The 20,301-nt window shown below is 42.0% G+C and overlaps 2 protein-coding genes across 4 annotated transcripts; one reads left to right on the top strand and one right to left on the bottom strand.

Moving 5' to 3' along the window:
* Positions 1 to 7,853: 7,853 nt before the first annotated feature.
* LOC127329387 (uncharacterized) lies at positions 7,854 to 20,072 on the top strand. 3 transcript variants are annotated; one of them, XM_071826660.1, is made up of 6 exons: positions 7,854 to 8,391; positions 8,566 to 8,736; positions 9,996 to 10,080; positions 18,577 to 18,774; positions 18,869 to 19,510; positions 19,606 to 20,072. In XM_071826660.1, the coding sequence occupies exons 4-6, from the start codon at positions 18,577 to 18,579 to the stop codon at positions 19,882 to 19,884; spliced, it is 1,119 nt and encodes a 372-aa protein (XP_071682761.1). In that variant the 5' UTR covers positions 7,854 to 8,391; positions 8,566 to 8,736; positions 9,996 to 10,080; the 3' UTR covers positions 19,885 to 20,072. The 3 variants fall into 3 exon arrangements, 2 of the variants coding, with proteins under 2 accessions (XP_071682761.1, XP_051211874.2); XM_051355914.2 differs by having other exon boundaries at positions 7,860 to 8,736; XR_011752581.1 differs by lacking the exons at positions 18,577 to 18,774; positions 18,869 to 19,510; positions 19,606 to 20,072 and adding an exon at positions 11,391 to 11,662 and having other exon boundaries at positions 7,956 to 8,736.
* Positions 14,532 to 16,701, bottom strand: LOC127329386 (uncharacterized). The gene is made up of 2 exons (XM_051355913.1): positions 16,590 to 16,701; positions 14,532 to 16,051 (listed from the first exon to the last, which is right to left on the bottom strand). Exons 1-2 carry the CDS (start codon positions 16,699 to 16,701, stop codon positions 14,532 to 14,534), a joined length of 1,632 nt encoding a protein of 543 aa, XP_051211873.1.
* Positions 20,073 to 20,301: the final 229 nt, after the last annotated feature.

The raw sequence follows: 20,301 nt of genomic DNA, 5'->3' as shown, positions 1-20,301 counted from the left end.
GCAGCAAAACTCACATAAAAGACATATTGTAAACATTATAAAACTCTACACCGTCTTCCTTGTTGTTCAACCCAATACTAGAAATTATCTGGACCTTAGAGAGACCAATTATGCAAACCAAATTTTAGCAAGCTCTATGTATTTCTTCATTAATAGGTGCAAAGTATATGATGCAAGAGATTAAACATGAGCACAACAATTGCCAAGTATCAAATTATCCAAGACATTTTACCAATTACTACATGTAGCATTTCCCGTTTCCAACCATATAACAATTTAACGAAGAAGATTCAACCTTCGCCATGAATATTATGAGTAAAGCCTAAGGACATATTTGTCCATATGCAACAGCGGAGCGTGTCTCTCTCCCACACAATGAATGCTAGGATCCATTTTATTCAAACAAAACAAAAACAAAAACAAACCGACGCTCCAAGCAAAGTACATAAGATGTGATGGAATAAAAATATAGTTTCACTAGAGGAACTTGATAATGTTGTCGATGAAGAAGGGGATGCCTTGGGCATCCCCAAGCTTAGACGCTTGAGTCTTCTTGAAATATGCAGGGGTGAACCACCGGGGCATCCCCAAGCTTAGAGCTTTCACTCTCCTTGATCATATTGTATCATCTCCCTCTCTTGATCCTTGAAAACTTCCTCCACACCAAACTCAAAACAACTCATTAGAGGGTTAGTGCACAATTAAAATTTACATGTTCAGAGGTGACATAATCATTGTTAACACTTTTGGACATTGCACAAAGCTACTGAAAGTTAATGGAATCGAAAAATCCATCAAGCATAGCAAAACAGGCAATGCGAAATAAAAGGCAGAATCTGTCAAAACAGAACAGTTCGTAAAGACGAATTTTATTGAGGCACCAGACTTGCTCAAATGAAAATGCTCAAATTGAATGAAAGTTGCGTACATATCTGAGGATCACTCACGTAAATTGGCATAATTTTCTGAGTTACCTACAGAGAATTAGGCCCAGATTCGTGACAGCAAAGAAATCTGTTTCTGCGCAGTAATCCAAATCTAGTATGAAACTTACTATCAACGACTTTACTTGGCACAACAATGCACAAAACTAAGATAAGGAGAGATTGCTACAGTAGTAACAACTTCCAAGACTCAAATATAAAATAAAAGTACTGTTGCAAAAACATGGGTTGTCTCCCATAAGCGCTTTTCTTTAACGCCTTTCAGCTAGGCGCAGAAAGTGTATATCAAGTATTATCAAGAGACGAAGCATCAACATCATAATTTTCACAATTTGTCCCATTAGGTATCTTAGATGCTCCCTTATCTATAGTGGTTTTAAGAGTTTTATCAATTTTAGGCCTATAATGGTTTTTTGGTTTAGGTGCCTTAGAGACATACATGAACTTTTGCTCCTTACCCACATAAGCTTTCTCTCTAAACCTTATAGATGAAAAGGTTGAACCCAATGTTCCCATAGCCTCTTCAAGTTCATTAATCCTTTGGGTTTGATTATCATGAATAGCACAAGATTCTAAGATGGCAATTCTCTCATTAATTCCACCTAGAGATTTATCAAGTTTATCAGTGCTATCAAGTAATGCTCCCAAAGTAGTATCAATACTTGGAAGGTTTTGCTCTATGGTTTCCAACTTTTTCATGACATCTTCAAGAGCGGTTTCAATTTTAACTTCATTAATAGGTGGTATTCCAAATAGACTCTCAATAATGCAACTAGCTTCTAAAGCAGGAGTACCTAGGAAGTTACCTCCCGCGAGACAATCAAGAACATACCTATTCCAGCTAGAGATACCAACATAAAAATTCCTGAGTAGGATAATGGTGGAGTGTTTCTTAGTGCACCTATTATGGGCATCACTAATTCTATACCAAGCATCTTTTAAACATTCTCCCCCTTGTTGCTTAAACGAACGAACTTCAACTTCAGGATTACTCATTTTAGCAATAGTAAATAAAGCAAACTAGATAAAGTAAATGCAAGTAACTAATTTTTTTGTGTTTTTAATATGGAGTGCAAACAAGACAGTAAATAAAGTAAAGCTAGCAACTATTTTTTTTGTGTTTTGATATAATGCAGCAAACAAGAAAGTAAATAAAATAAAAGCAAGACAAAAAACAAAGTAAAGAGATTGGATGTGGAGACTCCCCTTGCAGCGTGTCTTGATCTCCCCGGCAACGGCGCCAGAAAATCTGCTTGATACGCGTACACCACGCGTCCGTTGGGAACCCCAAGAGGAAGGTGTGATGCGTACAGCGGCAAGTTTTCCCTCAGTAAGAAACCAAGGTTTATCGAACCAGTAGGAGCCAAGAAGCACGTTGAAGGTTGATGGCGGCGAGATGTAGTGCGGCGCAACACCAGGGATTTCGGCGCCAACGTGGAACCTGCACAACACAACCAAAGTACTTTGCCCCAACGAAACAGTGAGGTTGTCAATCTCACCGGCTTGCTGTAACAAAGGATTAGATGTATAGTGTGGATGATGATTGTTTGCAGAAAACAGTAGAACAAGTATTGCGATGATTGTATTCGATTAAAAGAATGGACCGGGGTCCACAGTTCACTAGAGGTGTCTCTCCCATAAGATAAATAGCATGTTGGGTGAACAAATTACAGTTGGGCAATTGACAAATAGAGAGGGCATGACAATGCACATACATGACATGATGAGTATTGTGAGATTTAATTGGGCATTACGACAAAGTACATAGACCGCTATCCAGCATGCATCTATGCCTAAAAAGTCCACCTTCAGGTTATCATCCGAACCCCTTCCAGTATTAAGTTGCAAACAACAGACAATTGCATTAAGTATGGTGCGTAATGTAATCAATAACTACATCCTCGGACATAGCATCGATGTTTTATCCCTAGTGGCAACAGCACATCCACAACCTTAGAACTTTCTGTCATTGTCCCAGATTTAATGGAGGCATGAACCCACTATCGAGCATAAATACTCCCTCTTGGAGTTACTAGCAAAAACTTGGCCAGAGCCTCTACTAACAACGGAGAGCATGCAAGATCATAAACAACACATAGGTATAAATTGATAATCAACATAACATAGTATTCTCTATCCATCGGATCCCAACAAACACAACATATAGCATTACAGATAGATGATCTTGATCATGTTAGGCAGCTCACAAGATCCGACAATGAAGCACAATTAGGAGAAGACGACCATCTAGCTACTGCTATGGACCCATAGTCCAGGGGTGAACTACTCACTCATCACTCCGGAGGTGACCATGGCGGTGAAGAGTCCTCCGGGAGATGATTCCCCTCTCCGGCAGGGTGCCGGAGGCGATCTCCTGAATCCCCCGAGATGGGATTGGCGGCGGCGGCGTCTCTGGAAGGTTTTCCGTATCGTGGCTCTCGGTACTGGGGGTTTCGCGACGAAGGCTTTAAGTAGGCGGAGGAGATAGGTCAGGGGGCCACACAAGGGCCCCACACAACAGGCCGGCGCGGCCAAGGGCCAGGCCGCGCCGCCCTGTTGTCTGGCCACCTCGTGGCCCCACTTCGTGACTCCTTCGGTCTTCTGGAAGCTTCATGTGAAAATAGGCCCCTGGGCGTTGATTTCGTCCAATTCCGAGAATATTTCCTTACTAGGATTTCTGAAACCAAAAACAGCAGAAAAATAAAGAATCGGCTCTTCGGCATCTCGTTAATAGGTTAGTGCCGGAAAATGCATAAATATGACATAAAGTATGCATAAAACATGTAGATATCATCAATAATGTGGCATGGAACATAAGAAATTATCGATACGTCGGAGACGTATCACACACCAGCCACCACTAGATGCGCCCTAGCTAACACATGTTTCATGGAGGAGATCAAACACCCGGATTTTGCAATAGCCTATTCCAAGATCCAAGATCCAGTTAACATAGGGTTCTTTGTGTCAACCGGATCTGGACCTGGCCGGATCACCTGGCTAGCCGACACTGAGGACAAGACTGGAGATGACACGGTGGGTTTGCTCAGAGGACAAGACTGGAGACTAATTACACTAACAGAGGAATAAATCATCAAGTACTGGCAAAAATAATTTCAGTAACGGAGGAATAAATCAACAAGTACTGGCAAAATGAGATCTCTGCCAGGTTGACCGGCAAACTAAAGCAACTAGGTCGTGTTGCTGCATGCTCTATAAGTCGGCAGCAAAACATATATCTTGCAAAAGTACAAAAGCTGTTATGCGAGGTAGAAAACTAAAATCTAACTGAATATATAATTGCACTACCATATACAAATAATTGTATTAAATCAAGTTGAACAAGAAACAATCAAGAAACAAATATAAGTCTCATATTTTCTTAAAAAGTCAAGCCATGTACAGTGGGGAGGCTGGGAAGGAATGTGGAGTGAGCTGCCCTGTTTCAATGAACAATTCTATCGATATATCAACAAATATGATATTCTATCGATTTCATATGAATATATATAAACAAGTTGTATGTATGTATATTTTAAGCAAGCACATCCTGTAAAATGTGAAACAGTTGTATGTATACTTTAACCAAGCACATCTCTGTGGTGCACATGCTTTGACACTCCATCTTAACATGTCTACAGAGGCGACTAATAATAATGATATTGTATAGTTTCTACTCTGCATAGTTTAGTTAAATTGCATATTTTACCTTGCTAATACTCTCTGTTTCTTTTATAAGTTTGACATTTATTATCTGTCTGTCTAGCACATTTTTCTACAAATAAAAGCATTACAACAAGGTGAACAAGAAAGATTCAAAGGTGACCTACATTTTTTCTTGGCCAGGTGATGCAATGTGCCTCAGTGTCTCCCATTTGAACCATTCTGCCTTTTGGTATTGGCAGGACAGTTGTTTTCTTGAAGACCACGTTCACCAAAACTTTGACAAACTCCTCATTTTCAACTTCCTGAACTGTTCCCAATGCCACCATTTGTAAGCTGTTTGGCGAAGTCAACCCCACTTCAATGCCAGTTTTAATTTTATTTGCCTACATTATGCCAGAATATTAATTAGCAATATCATTTGCCGTATTAGCTAACATACTAATTCAAGCAACCAATTGTACAGCGAACAGCAAATCAATGTGTGGTAAAATTGCTAACATACTAACCTTAAGTGGATTCCTTGCTCTAAGCCGATCATTATGTTCATCGGTGCATCGTTTTGTACTATGCCAATCACCTTCCTTGTCAGCAATGTTCTCTTCCAGCTTCTCCTCTTTTACCTTGACTAAGATTGTGTTGTCTGTTAGCAGATTCCTGTAAGAGCATTTTGGCTTCTGCACTACATTAACTGAAGTAATGACCACATCATCACTAAGTTCTTCTAGCTTATCATCAATAAGTTCTTCTAGCTTCCTCTTCTTCGGTCTCTTACTTATTGTTCATGTTGGTGTTGCAGCTGTTGTTGCTTGGCTTTCTACATTGCCCTGTGATCCTTCGATGTAATCTCCCGACTTAGCATTTTTCCTTCTTTTACTTGTTCTTGGTGATTTCATTTCTTGACTGCCTTGTTCTGAGATAGCTGTTACTGGTTTCGGATTCGGCGGCAACATTTGACTAAGACCAAGCAAAGATGCTTCCTTCAATGCTGAAGATGATGTGCCTTGGTTTGTTGTCGAATTTTTTGTTCTTGTCCTAGTTGATGTCTGGCTGCTCAATGTTCTTGCATGTGCTGTTGATCCCTTGGGTGGTGGTGCTGATATCATGGGTTCTGATGCTGCTGCTTCTGATCCAATGAGTATTGTTGTTGATCCCTTGGCTGATCCAGCTGCTTCTGGTAACTTGTGTGCCACTGCTCCTGATCCCTTGGGTGCTGCTTTTGATCCATTTAGTGTTGTTGATCCAGTGGATGCTCCAGTTGCTTCTTGTACCTTTCGTGTTCTTCGCTTCTTTGAAGCCTTGAGGGCTATTGTTGATCCGTTAGTCTCTACTGCTTCCGTATCGTCGATTGATCTTGTTTCTGCCCCATTGACTGCTGTTGTTGATCCCTTGGCTGATCCAGCTGCTTTTGGTACCTTGGCTGCTTCTGCTTCTGTTGTTGCCTTTGATCCCTGGACTGTTTCTGGTACTCTTTTTTGGGCACATGCTGTTGCTGATCCCTGGACTGTTGATGCTGCTGTTTTCACGGCATGTGCCGCTGCTTTTCCTGGTGCCTTGAAAGGTGATTTGAATGGAGCTGATGTTGACTTCAATGTTGTTGCTGTTGGTACCTTCAATGTATTATGACTTGATGATGGTGCACTTGTTATGCCAGATGCTATTGATGCTGATGCTGATATTGTTCTGCCTGGTGCACTGGAAGCTTCCTTTATTTTCTCTTGCTCAGGTTGTGCTTGCTTATGCGTCGACAGCTCTGCTAGTGTTGACGCCGCTAATTCTTCTGCGACTCCTTCTTCTTGATCCTGGTTTCCATGCATTTCATCTGTATGTCCATCTCGTTGACATGCCATCAGCTAATTTACCTTTTCTTCCAATTGTTGACTCCTTGACATGAGTGTTTCCACGTAGCCTCTGAGCTCAATGTTCTCCTGCTTAGAATCCCTTAATGCTTCTACAGCTTCATCCAGTACCTTTGATGATTTCCCTCCTACCAGTAGTCCAAATCCATGTCTTCTAGAATTCCTAGGTGGTGAGAACAATTCTGAGTAGAGGTCACCATCCGTGTGCTGCTCGGCAACTAATTCTGGGTTTTGTTGGAAACGTTCATTTATCAAAGCCTGCATTCAAATTTAAGCAACACATTCATTAGATGGTAGATGATAGATGATATAGTAATTTGTGAGTTGCATTTGCATTTATTTTAGGGAATATGACTTACAATTTTGGTTGCACAGAAACCATTCACCGGCAATCCATCTTTCTTTGTATGAACAATTCAGAAAAGTTCTGTCCTTGACACTGTTCTTCCCTGCCTCAGTTCCTACAGGAGTGCAAGTGCACATGTCAGTAGATCATATTTAAAATGATTCTGCAAAACTTATCATTGTGTACAACCATGCATTCAAATATACCTCCTGATCATGTACAACAGCAAAACTACGTGTTCCAGCTGTATGCAGACAGTTAGCTTGATTTAATCTGGTGTTTCTGTTCTTAGATGCCAATACCTGAATAAAATCCTTATTAGCTAAACAAGCACACCACATCTTTACTATGACTAAAATGTGCCTCAAGGAGAAAGTCAAAGTACTCAAACTTAGCACATAATATGGGTTACTGACCATTGAACTACTTTTCCTCCAGTTCTTGCACAGTGCTCTCCACTGTGCTCCATGAATTCTTTGCCCACACCCATTTGCAACATTCTGGTTAACCGACAATTCCGCTTTCCAGAAAGTGTTTTTCAGATAGCACTTAAAGGCTCTCCACTTCTTGCAGGCTGATTTCATGACCCATTCCTTGTGTGCTTCAGTTAGGTTGAAGAAAGCCTGTCAAAAAGTAATGTTTATGAGATACATTCTCCATTTGTGATGACATTAGCAGTAATCATTGAAAAACTTAATTACCTTCACAGTCATCTATAATTTTTCTTTTTCTGCAGTTGGAACCTTTCTCCAACGCACATGATGTAGCGACCCAGGAAAATCCCCATATTAGACTTTGTTTGTTATTTTTTCTTTGTGCATAAACATGTCATCATGCATAATTATCCACATGTTTTGACAAAACAAAGTTATTTAAAATAAACTCTATTTTCTTTTCTTCTTGTATGGTTTATAAAACCTCCCTCACTCTTTCCTTACTTAACAAAAAACCCAAATCTAAGTATTTGGAAAAACTTTGCAACTTTCTTTAAACCAAACTGGAGTTTTACAAGTTATAAAATCTTTCCTTTTTTCGCTTCAACGCTCTCTTTTTTCCTTCCTGCAAGTCTATCTCAAACTTCCTGGAAATAGTAAGGCCTGAGTCCTTATAATCTAAATATGGCCATCTCCCACTAAGCCCAAATCTTTCGGAGGCCCTTCTTAATATTTCCAGAAGATGTTCCCTGTTTGCACAAGGGAGGCCACAATCATGGCATGAGCTTACTCCCCACCTGCTCCCCTCCACTCTGCCTTTCTCCCTGGACGTGGAGCTCTCCTCCCCACACACGCATCTGCATCGCCTACACTCCCTTCCTTTCCCCTTCTCCACGAAAGAAAATGGAGAGGGTTTTGCCCTGCAGAACGCCGGCGTCCCGTCGCCTCCGGCCTCCCCTCGCCAAGCCAAGGCCACCAAGAGCTTCCTTCCCCTCGTCACTCTGAATCTCCTCGACATACGCACGCGACGAATCGAGCTCAAAATCGCCGACTTCTTCGTCTCTTCTCCGACCGCCAAGCTCCGGCGAGGTTTCCGGCCGCCTCCCTCGTCCTCTGGACTCCCCGAAATGTTAGATCGATTCCTGGTAAGGTCCTCCTTCTTTTCCCCTCCTCCCCCGACGCTTTTGACCCCCTTTTTGCGACGCCAAATTTGACGAAGCTGACGGGATGTTTCCTGTATGTGGTCGCCGCCATGTTCGTCTTCCCCTTCACCACGCCATCGTCTACGTCCGCTTCGGTCTCGTACGGAGCGCCATAAGGCTCGTGGCCGTCTTCTCCGTCGATTCCCGGCCGGAGCACGGAGCCGGAGGGCCAGGAACATCGCCAAGTTCGTCGTATTCGTCGCGCTCCCACCACAGTGACCACCTGCTCATCTTCTTCCCGGAGTCTGCACGCATCCCTGAGCCGGGCCCTTCCCCAGCAACCCCACGGTGAGCGAAGCTTCCGTTCAACCCCTTCCCCCATCCGCTTCCATAAGTGTGTCGTCTTTGTTTCTGTCCGCCGCGTCCTTGTTCCAGGCCCGCGCTGGCGATGCATCAAAGGGCCGCGCGCGTCGGTGCGTGTAACCATCCAAAACCCAGCTAGCTAGTTGTTAATGTTTTGATCCAGCAGCTTTCTTGCTTCCACAGCTATCTAGATCCACTTGCTAGTCTGCTTGGTTTAACTAGCTAGGCACGATGCCAGCGATCAATCGATCCAGCACCCTGCTTGCTAGCTTGACGTACTAGCCAGTTGATCTATGTAGTTTACTAAAAACGTTTTGCACCCAATTCTAATCAAAATCAGAACCTTGGCCGAAGTGATTCCTTCATGTGTCGTCATTCAACAAATCCATCAATCAAAATCCAGGGAAGACAAAAGGCCCTGTTTCTCTCTGTCTCACTTCCAGATTCACAATTGTCTGTGTTCAAGTTTCAGTGAACCTGTGCTCCTTTTTCGTTAGCTAAAATTCAGTAAACTGGGCTATCGCATTACCTTGTTCTCTGCTTATTTTAGAAAACCATCGATCAGCTCCACTGGCTAGCCACTTGATCCATGCCCGATAGACCCCAGTTCCAAAATTCCAGGTGTTCACACGCCCCATCTTTATTTTTCCTTCTACACTGTCGTTGTATATGTCTCAGTATTCAGAACAGTTGCAGTTTCTGCTGTTCAATCTTGCATGTTACTCTATTTTAACATGAACACAATCAGTTTGCTGGCTGTGACATTGTTCCTCAATCTATTCCCAGCATACACTAGACTATATCCCATCCTTCTGTAGTTACAAACTTTCATATCTTTTGGTATCTAAATCTGTTTTATACAAATGTGGTATATTTTTGAATTAGAAAATAATGCGAGTAATTTGAATAGTCCATCCATATACTTGTTTGCATCTAGCATCATGTATTGACGTTGTAGTTTGCATCGCGCCAAATAATTAAATACGGAGTATTTTGGGCACCGACTAAGGTTCCCCGCTCCGTTTAATATTGAAGTAGCTCACCCTTGCTTTGTTTTGCCATGCTAATCAACATTTAACTTTGTCGGTAGAAATGCAACTCCAACCTTAATTTGTTTGTCCGGGGTTCCGACTCCGATTAATTTGGATAAGTTGCATTGCATCATCTTTGCCATGTCATGCATATCATCTTGATCATGCCGGTTCTTATCTGTAGTAGTAAGACTTGCACCGTTGTTTGTCCAGCATTTGCTTCTTCCCGGTTAGGATCACGAAGTGCTGCGGTGAGCTACGCCAAGTTCTCCGGATGTCCCTCGGCAAGCTTTAACAGGCAAGCATTTTCCCTTATACTCCTGCCCCTGCAGAAGTCGCTCACCTATTTTATTTTGCCTTCTCCCTTATGCTATCTTTGAGTTGCGTTCTTGTCACGTGTCCCTTCCACTTGTTACCTCAAGCAGCCTATATTGCCTCCACCAACCACCTACAGCTATTGTTTGGTTATCGGGTCTGCCTTGCGAGTCGTAGTGCATGCTAGTGTTGTTATATCTCGTTACCGCTACCGCTATCTTATCGGTTATCTGTTGGGAATCATGACACATGCTACATGGTTATATCTGTTGAGGGAATCATGATTACTTGTTAATAGTTGTTAGCGGAGGCATCGGTGGGTCAGCTGATCGTTTTGTGACGGCTCACTTGTGTTTCCTAAATATCTTAGGACCCCGATTTCTTGTTATCTGTTCCGATACTGAGCGCTCTAACCACACGTGGGTATGTTTCTGGGTCTCCCCTCGACCACTGCCGGAATCTACAACTTTGTCCAGTGGCCACAACTTTCTTGTTACTTCTTTATCTTTGGGAAGCCCCTGGGTGCCTTGTATCCCTTGTTCCTGGTATGCACGTATAGGTGCGGCACGTGCGTTTATCGCATGCTGAAGCGGGTCATTCGCCCCTGTGTGTGTTTTGACCCTCTGAAGCCGTCCTTGCAATAGCTAGGTCCGCTTCGGAGATTCGGCCGGACTTCGATACGGGTTCAACTTAGTTAGGTGGCTTCCTGGACATTGTTGTCGTGAAGGAGAGTGCGAGTCGTGACACTCCACCTTTTTGCCATTGCCTTTGGAGTTGATCGTGCGTGTGGGTACATTTGGGCAACCCCTGCAGGGTGTACATCTTATCGATAAGCCGTGTCCGCGGTTATGGACGACTTGGAGCTATATGACTTGACCATAGACAACTTACACTTGTTGTTTATTAATAATAACTTGCGTAGTAAGTTAGTACAACTTCAATAATAAATGTTTAAAACTTGACAACCGTGTGGGTGCCTTTGTAAGTACTTCCTTGCGAGGGGGGGAACGCATCGGCTGTGTTATGTTTGTAGAGTATAGAACTGTTAGTTTATGCGCTCTCTCATCTTCTCTGATGAGACGACTGTTGTAGAGTGTTTCTATAGGTTTTTTAGTGCTTGCGCGCTGTCGCTTAACCCCACCATATTGCCTATGACGTTCCTCTTGCGTCCTCTAAGTCCCCTGCGTGTCTCAAGTACAAAGGACGACTGGTTGACGAATGCTTATACGTCTTGAAGTCTTGTTAAGTACGAACCCGTACTTATTGCTGCTTCTACGGGATTTAACCGGGCAGGTATGAAGATATGTTCGATGAAGACGACGCTAGCAAGGTTACCCTTCCGGCTTGGCCTGGGCAGGGTTATGGACGCCACTGGTTATCTTCAGGACTCTTAGTCCAAATTTGTATCTTGTCCGTACTCGGATATATTTGATCTTCTCTATGATTTGGATCTTATGTTGTATCTATTTGTATCTTGACTCGTTGGAGTCGTTGTTGTAATATATCTGTTTCTTGTGGGCTCTATTGTAATCCTGTTGTAATGTTACCGCTCGTGATTGATTCCACCCGCATCGCGTGCATGGTTCGGCGTGTACGAGGCGCTTGGTGGTGCGTCTCCTAAAATCGATATCGTGCGGATTTCGGCGGATTCGCTGGGATCCTCATGGTACCGGTTTTGGGGCGTCACACATGACCCATTGATACGTCTTTTCCTTTGACCAGATATGCTATGAAGTTCGTTAATTGTGAAGTATTCACTCCACATGGCTGACCAAGATAGTTGAATTCAACAATCACTTTGTTATGCGGACCATGCCTATGCCAAAACTTCTTCATATCAGTAGGCCCTCTTCTTCTTTTCGGCTTTACTGAAACATTAAAACAGTACAGCGAGTAAGAACCTACAACAGTTATAGCACATGGAATCCAGCAAGCCAGAGCCTACAACAGTTGTAGCACATGGAATCCAGCTAGCCAGAGCCTACAACAGTTGTAGCACATGGAATCCAGCGAACTGATGACCATACCTTGTTGTGCTTCAAGCTGTCCTCTCTCTTCAGGTTGTTCAATTTCCTCCTCCTCTTCTTCAGGTTCCTCCTCTTCTTGTTCCTCCTCTTCTTCACTGTCATGTTCTTTGTTATCTACTGCTTCATCTTCGGTATCGTCACTGTCATTTTCTTTTTCCCCTTCTGAATCATATATCCTTGCAGACATCAATTTGAACAGTTTTCCAATTCAGTAATTACAGAATGCAAATTGAATGAGTTTTTCTTATCTAAAATGATGCATGAATGAGAACTTACTTCTAGCATATCGTAGTAAACTCCCTTTGCCCTAGCTTCCTTCATAAGAGCTATTCTTTCCATTTCATTGGAGATGAGTTCAGATGGTTGTACATCTCTTGTAGGCAGATTTAATTTCTTTAGTTTGTGGTTGAGCATGCTCATCCTCCTTTCTTGGCTTTCCAGCATTTTTGTTCCAGCATGAATAATAAATGGCATTGTCAACGTATATAAAAAAATTCCTTGTTGACAAAAAAAATGGTGCAAAAATCACTCACATTTTTCAACGTCCACACTATCCATATCAAAGAAATCTCTAATTGTTGGAGTGGTTACAGCATTCCATTCAACATCAACTGGGTCTTGCACATAGTAAACTTGTATGGCTTGGCTTGCAAGAATAAACAGTTCGCTATGTTTGTCTTGTGCATTGTAGGTATGGTTGAAATTGACTTCGGTTATTCCGAAACCATCCAACTCCCTAACTCCGTTACTTTTTACCCAATCACATTTGAATAACACTACGTGGCCTCCATTTGAGTAATTTAACTCAATTATTTGACTAATTCTACCATAGTATGTGACATACCCTAAAGTAGGGTTTTTGTCCTTAGCACTTGCATAACTCGATGTTTTTGCAACATGTGAAACTCCATCACACTGTGTTGCTTTTCCTACACTATATGAGTGTGTGTGATAGGTGCAGCCATTTATACTATAGCTATTATAAGATTTCACCATCCTGTATGGTCTTTGAGATAACAGAATAACTTCATCTGGTACATCAATTCCTTGATCTTTAAGAATTTGTACCTAGTAGAGAAATGAACCATGTTAATAATGCAATTTTTATTCACACAACGAGTCTACGAATGTGCTGTGGTGAGCATTACTTACATGGTTAGAAAACCAGTCTACGAATGTGCTGTGGTGAGCATTCTCAATATCTCTCTTTGACTTCCTTTTTCCTCTGGCCAATAAATTTTTATGCTCTCTACAAGATTTAAATGGGGTTAGACACTGGTGTGATATCAAAATGATGATGCAAATGGACTCACTACATGATTTTTATGGAATTAGTTTGGGAATGTACTCACTGCGCATATTTTTCAATATCTGGATAGTTCACAAGAACACATCGTTGTGCCTGCGACCAAGCAATGAAATCCAGCTGACTAGAAGCAAAACCTAATAATGGCCTGCCGATGATCCTCAAATAAGGTTGTCTAGCAGAATTAGGTTCAGTACTATCATGTCTACTAGGTCTATTAAACTTTGTAGCACAGCCATTCAGATATCTTGAGCAGAATGTCAGGCATTCATCGAACTGATAATTTTCTGCCAACGACCCTTCTGGATAAGTCATGTTCTGTACAAAGTCCTTCAGTCTTCCTACGAACCTCTCAGTAGACCACATGTCTCTGAATTGAACAGGTCCGGCAATTCTTACTTCACTTGCTAGGTGGATAGTTACATGCACCATCATGTCAAAAAATGATGGAGGAAATATCATCTCTAACTGACACAAGATTTCTGCAATCTCAGCTTCCCAGTGCTCCATCTCATCAGCATCTATCACCTTACCATAAAGTACTTTGAAGTACTTGCAAAAACGTATCAGCGGCATAGCCACACTCCTAGGCAGCGATCTACATAGGGCCAACGGCATGAGATCCTGCATTATGATGTGGCAATCGTGGCTCTTGAGGCCAGTTAACCTTTTGTCTTCCAAGTTTACCTTGTGGTACAAGTTTGATGCATATCCATCTGGAAATCTTGCATACTTGATGACGGTGGAAAATATATTCTTGCCCTGAGGAAGCATCTGGTATATTGCCCTAGGTATGATAGTTTTGGTGACGTCATATCAGCATGGAGGGCAGTTCTAATATTCATATCCTGCAGATTCAATCTAGCATTCAAGTTGTCCTTCGATCTCTGATCAACATCCAGAATAGTATTCACTATGTTTTCAAAAACATTTTTCTGTAAATGCATGATGTCTAAGTTATGTCTTACAAGGAGTGTCGGCCAGTATTCCAACTAGAAGAAGACACTTCTTTTTTTGAAAGTTTCCTCGACACTGTATGTCCTCATTTTCCTCTAATTCCGCAGCACTCCTCTTTTTTCTCCTAGGTGGCTTCTTGTGTTTCTATAACTTGCCATAATCTGTATGCAGAGTTGCAGTCATTTGAGATATTTCTTGACCTGTAATCTTAGGTGGGGGATCTCTGAATTCATCTTTTCCATTGAAAGATGCACCATCTGTTTGGTACGGGTGACCATCAACCAAAAATCTTCTATGACCCATGAAAACTGTTTTCTTGCAATGCTTCAACCACCTACTGCATGTGTTTGTGAGGCAATGTGCACAGACAACCAAGCTCTCACCACTTATGCAGCCTCTGCCTAGCCAATCAGTTATAGTCCATAGCAAAGCAGCACGTAGCAAGAATTTCTCACCAGTAACTGCATCATGTGTCCAGATTCCAGGTTTCCACAATTCCTGAAGATCATCTATAGCCAGCTGCATGTAAACATCCAGTTCTTTCCCTGGACCCTTCCTCCCAGGAACAATAACACTTAGGATGAAATTTGATTGTTTCATGCACACCCAAGGAGGAAGGTTAAGTGGAATCAGAATAACTGGCCAGATGTTGTATGTTATGCTCATGTTTTCAAATGGATTGAACCCATCAGTAGCTAATGCAAACCTAATATTTCTTGGGTCTTCACTGAACTTGCGATGCGTAAAATCAAAGTGTTTCCATGCTGGAGAGTCTGCTAGATGCCTCAATTTTGCATCCTTAGTTCTGCCTTTACTGTGCCAGGTCATATAAGGTGTTGTTTTAGAGCACATGAAAAGCCTTCTGACCCTTGGTTTCAGTTTGAAGTGCCTGATAACTTTCTGAGGAACCTTGTACATCCTTTTCCCACCAACTCCTGTGTTCTTACTCTTCCATCTGCTTGTGTTACATATTGGACACACTGTGTCGTCCTTGTGTGCTCCTCTGAACATGATACAGTCATTCTTGCATGCATGAATGCTTTCATAACCAATGCCGATGTCTTTTATGTACCTCTTTGATGCATGCAAATTTTTAATTCCTGATAGTGCATGAGGTTGTGGAAGAGCTTCCTTAAATAATGACAATATCTCATCATAGCATCCATTGGGCACTTTCCATGTATTCTTCAAGTTCAACAACCTAACTATGAACTGTAGTTTTGAAAAACTTGTGCAGCCTACATACAAATCCTGACTACCATCTTCCACTAGCTTTTTGTAGGCTTCAGCATCAGCAGTAACATCATCAGTGTTACTGTCCTCTTCATCTTCATCGTCTGCACTATCGCCATCTTCCTGGTTGCCTAAAACCCCAGTGTCATACATTCCAAAATTGTCCAACAACATCTGGTCCATCTCATCACTATCAGCTAATTCTTCAGGCTGAATTTGGCTTTCAGATCTTCCGACATCTTCAGGCTGGGGAGATAAATGCGGCGCAAGAGGTTCTACACTATCTTCTCCATGGAAAACCCAAGTATGGTATCCATGCATGAACCCATTGCAAATCAAATGCTCATTGACAATGCTACTGATTCTCCAAAACCTATTTGCACAACGGGCGCAAGGACACAAAACTCTATCTTGCATTCCAGCATTTTCAGCTGCATATAGCAGGAAATTGGTAACACCAATACCATATTTTGAACTAGACCTTGGTTCCTTCATCCAACTTTTATCCATTTTAACCAGTAATAATTGTCAGCAATAGAATTTAAGCAAACAAGAATTCAAGCAGTGCCTGCATGTAGAGTAGTTTTCATACATATTAGTGACTGCAGTCAAATTATAGTGTACTTTTGTGAGGTGGGTTCAATTCAATATACTAACAACTGTTACTTGTAACAAGATTAGTAGTACCAATGAGCTGCTATGTATGGTTGCACATCATTAGAGCTAGAGCTACCAACTAGAGCTTAATCAGAAGATCATCACGACCATGTACCAGCAACATGACAACACATCACTTGTTGAGGCAATCATCCCTAGTAAGCAATTCAAGCAAGCAAGCCAACAATTCAAGCAAGCAATTGTACAGAAAAACAACAATTCAAGCAAGCAATTGTACAGAAAAACAACAATTCAAGCAAGCAATTCAAGCAGTTAACATTGGTAATACAGAGGTACTGCATTTGTGCTCACCAGAGTAGCTTGCATCGGTCTGGTTCACCGTGGATGATGTACTGAGGAAGGATTGGCGCCAATCCATTGAGGAAGTGAGGGCGACCTCGTCCTCGATCACCTCCGCCCTCATGAGCTCGACGAGCCCTCACGAGCTTCTACTGCGACGGAGATCACCTCCGCGACGTAGGGCTCGACGGAGGGCTTCACGGCGGGCTTGACGACGAGCTCATCGGGAATCGCCTCCCCTTGATCTGCTCCACGACGGAGATCACCTCGACGACGTAGGGCTTGACGGCGAGTTCGCCGCCGCCGAGCTTGACGGAATCTCCGCCGCGTAGCTTGACGGAGGGCTTGACGGCGAGTTCGCCGCCGCGGAGCTTGACGGAATCGCCGCCGCGGAGCTTGACGGAGGGCTTGATGGCGAGCTTGACGGCAAGCTTCACGGCGAGTTCACCGCCGCGGAGCAGATTTGGGGATTTGGGGATTTGGGGATTTAGGGTTTCGCCACCGCGGAGTAGAATAGACTAAGCGGCCGGGGGGTAGTTTTGGAAATGAAGAGACGAAGCGGTGGAGGGACCTTTTCGTAATAACTTTGTTTCGGTGGGAGGAGTGTTTCGTAATAAATTTTGGCGGTGGGAGGAGTGTTTCTCAAAAAGGATTCCCTCCTTTTTAAAGGCAGCCGTCGCCCCTAGCCGAAAAGTTTTCCCTCATTCTCCCCCCTTCAACCAGAAACTAGGGTTCGTCCGGAGAGCATCCGTCGCTTCGTCCGGAGCCATCACCGACGGCCTTCTCGGAGAGAATCGAAGGTAGTATGCAGATCCCAATCTTTCCGTTTGTTTCTCTAGTTTCTCCGTGATCCAAATCTATTGGTTTGCAGATCCAGTGTTCTTTTGACTGTTTCGGTCTTTTCCAAGAATTGATTTGATTTGGCTTCAATAGACACGTGTTTTCCATGCTGGATTACGGATTGCAAGATACATGCAATGTACATTTCAGTGTGTAATATTTGGTTTTTAAATAAACTAGATTCCTTGCATTTATTTCCAAGGTTTGAATGTTTGGAGGATTTGTCTTTCATTTCCAAGAAATTTGTTTGAATGTATGGAGTTTTTGGCTTAATTTCAAACTAGTTTTTCATATCTGGATTAAAGCATTAGGGTTCTGTTTGCTTTTCAATACAAACTAGAACCCTGTATTAGGGTTCTGTTTGCATGGATGAAGATAATACTAGTTATAAAATTGCATTAGAAATGGAAACCATTACTTGTATTTTTAATTTAACAAAACCAACGAACCTAGCAAATACTCCAACTTGAGTCCTACAACCAAATATTGTTTAGGAGTATTTTGTAAAGCTTGTCGAACATCCAAACAGCAAATCCAAATTCAGTCCTACTACTACAGCCAAATTTTGTAATGTTATATGAATACTCCCTAGTTCAGATCTTATTTTAAACATGGCAGTGCATTCTCTCACCAGTTCCTGTAATATGCTGACCTAGTTAAGCACATAGTTCTGTAGGAGACATCGTACTCATTTTATGCATAACCAAACAATCAATAATCAACTAGTGAAACTCCTACTGAACCCTAGAAAATCAGAAGATAATGGTATCAACACATGGTCTAGTATTAACTGGTTAATGCTGAGCAACACAACATGTATCATGCTGTCCAATTGTCAAGTTGTTTAAGAAGTCATATGACACACAACTATTTCCACTGTTTGCTTGTGTCCCAATTTAACATGTGTGCACCACTACACAACAACATTCAGAGGATACAAAATAGTGTCGTTTAGCGAGAAAAATAGAGCATGGTAATTAAAAGAGTGGTTCAGTTTTGATGTAAATAATAAGATTGCTTCCTGTGTTTTCACCATTAAATTTATTTTAATGGTGATTCTTTTGAGCATTATATTAATTGTATTATCATTATTTTTACATACATGTCGTGTCGTGTAATGCAAACATGATGCACTAACTATTTCTAAACTATTCGACAGATGGGGACCTGGAGGGGACCTTGTATGTTTGGGATAGAAGAATTCGACAAGCACTGCATGTTTGGCAACGACATGTACCTTACCGCTGATAACCGTTCATTTCTGAATGAATTCTGTGAGAAATCTGGTCGCAACCATATGAGATTTTATGCGCACAGGATGACCTATTCAAACGTCGTCTCAAAGAGGGCCAAAATGGTAATATGCTATGTCTTACTGGAACGATAAGATAGTACGTCAACATAAATGGGAATTCATCTGTGTTAACACTTTCCAAATTTCATGTGCACAGGTTTTTGGAGCTAGGTTCAGTAAGTTGCATCTGCAAAGATACTTAGATGATGCTATCAGGGTGGAGGTTCATTGCACCAGCAGTGATGAGATTTTTGAAGTGAGGATGAAGAAGGGAATGGGAACAAACCAAGCCATCATGACAAGTGGTTGGGATGATGTAGTTAAAGAATACAATTTCGAAGAGGATGACATTGTTCTTTTCTGCTTTGATCCAAAAAGATCTGGAGGTCTTAATCTTCTACTTGTGCACATGCCTCTTGAGGAGGAGGACGACGATGAAGGCGAGCACAACATGAGTGATGACGACACTGAAGATACTGAAGATACTGAAGAGGAAGAGGGTCATGAGATCAGTGACGATGTTGCTCAAGATGATCATGACATACATGAGATCAGTGACGATGTTGCTCAAGATGATCATGACATACATGAGATCAGTGATGATGATTCTGGTGAAGGTGAAGTTGCTGATGATGCTGGTCAAGGGGATCCATATTTTCAAGGGACGTGTGTTTTCGGAAACAAGTTCAGCATGAACAATACCCGAATCAAGAACCTTAAAGTTGTTGTTGATTACTACCCCAATGCGCCAATCCCACAATATGTCTACTGCTTGACACAGTCCTCTCTGAACAAGATGGTAAGTTTTCTACTTGGTACCTCAGTTTAATTTAATACTAAATCTCCTAACTGGTAATATTTGATATGAACATAACTTCTACACTTGTGTTTCAGGAATTTTCTGAGGATTTCACAGAGACATACCTGCTACAGTTCTTGCACAAGTCAGTCCTAGTAGTAGTTAACTGCACAACAAGTCTGCAAACTATGTATGCAGAGATGAAACTTGAAGAGAAGAAAGCAGTGATGAAGGCAAACTGGAGCGACACTGTCGAAGCCCACGAACTGCAAGTGAACGATGTCTGCGCCTTCAGTTTCAGGGATGAGAGCAAATCACGTCATAGGGACCCCAGTGCGTTTCTTAGGCTGGTGATAACCAAGCTTAAGAACTGATCCTTAGCAAGCTGAAGCACCTTAGGAACTGATCCTTAGCAAGCTGAAGTCCTTAGTTATGTGGTATTATGTGAACTTGATTATGTATTAAGTACAACCTGGTTAACCTGCAACCACTACTTTTAGTGAGATGTATGCTGAACTACTTATGTAATGTAGTACCTACTGGTGATAAGTATGCTGAATTATGTGGTTGTTTTATGTTACTGCTTCTTACAGTGTTGATTGTATTCTGTTTGGAGCTGGATTGTTTCTAAAATGCAAGACATCCTAATGCAGTTGTGTTTGTTGATCACAACTGCTTGGAAAATTTCTTGCAAAAAGCTTGGTTATTTCCACTTTGAAATAGCATTTAATCTTTTGCTCTTTTTCTGGAAGTTATGAACGCAAGACATCCTACTGCATTTGTGCTTGTTG

Source organism: Lolium perenne, chromosome 2 (genome assembly GCF_019359855.2).
Source record: "Lolium perenne isolate Kyuss_39 chromosome 2, Kyuss_2.0, whole genome shotgun sequence".
Taxonomy (NCBI): Eukaryota; Viridiplantae; Streptophyta; class Magnoliopsida; order Poales; family Poaceae; genus Lolium; species Lolium perenne.
This window is presented reverse-complemented; position numbering and strand designations above follow the sequence as displayed.

Bases quoted from the DNA above. Each gene is read 5' to 3' on its own strand.
- LOC127329387 (XM_071826660.1), top strand. From the start codon at position 18,577: ATGGGGACCTGGAGGGGACCTTGTATGTTTGGGATAGAAGAATTCGAC. The intron at 18,775-18,868 runs GTAATATGCTAT...TCATGTGCACAG, and splicing joins TCTCAAAGAGGGCCAAAATG to GTTTTTGGAGCTAGGTTCAG. The intron at 19,511-19,605 runs GTAAGTTTTCTA...CTTGTGTTTCAG, and splicing joins AGTCCTCTCTGAACAAGATG to GAATTTTCTGAGGATTTCAC.
- LOC127329386 (XM_051355913.1), bottom strand. From the start codon at position 16,701: ATGAGGGCGGAGGTGATCGAGGACGAGGTCGCCCTCACTTCCTCAATG. The intron at 16,052-16,589 runs GTGAGCACAAAT...TGCTATATGCAG, and splicing joins GACCGATGCAAGCTACTCTG to CTGAAAATGCTGGAATGCAA.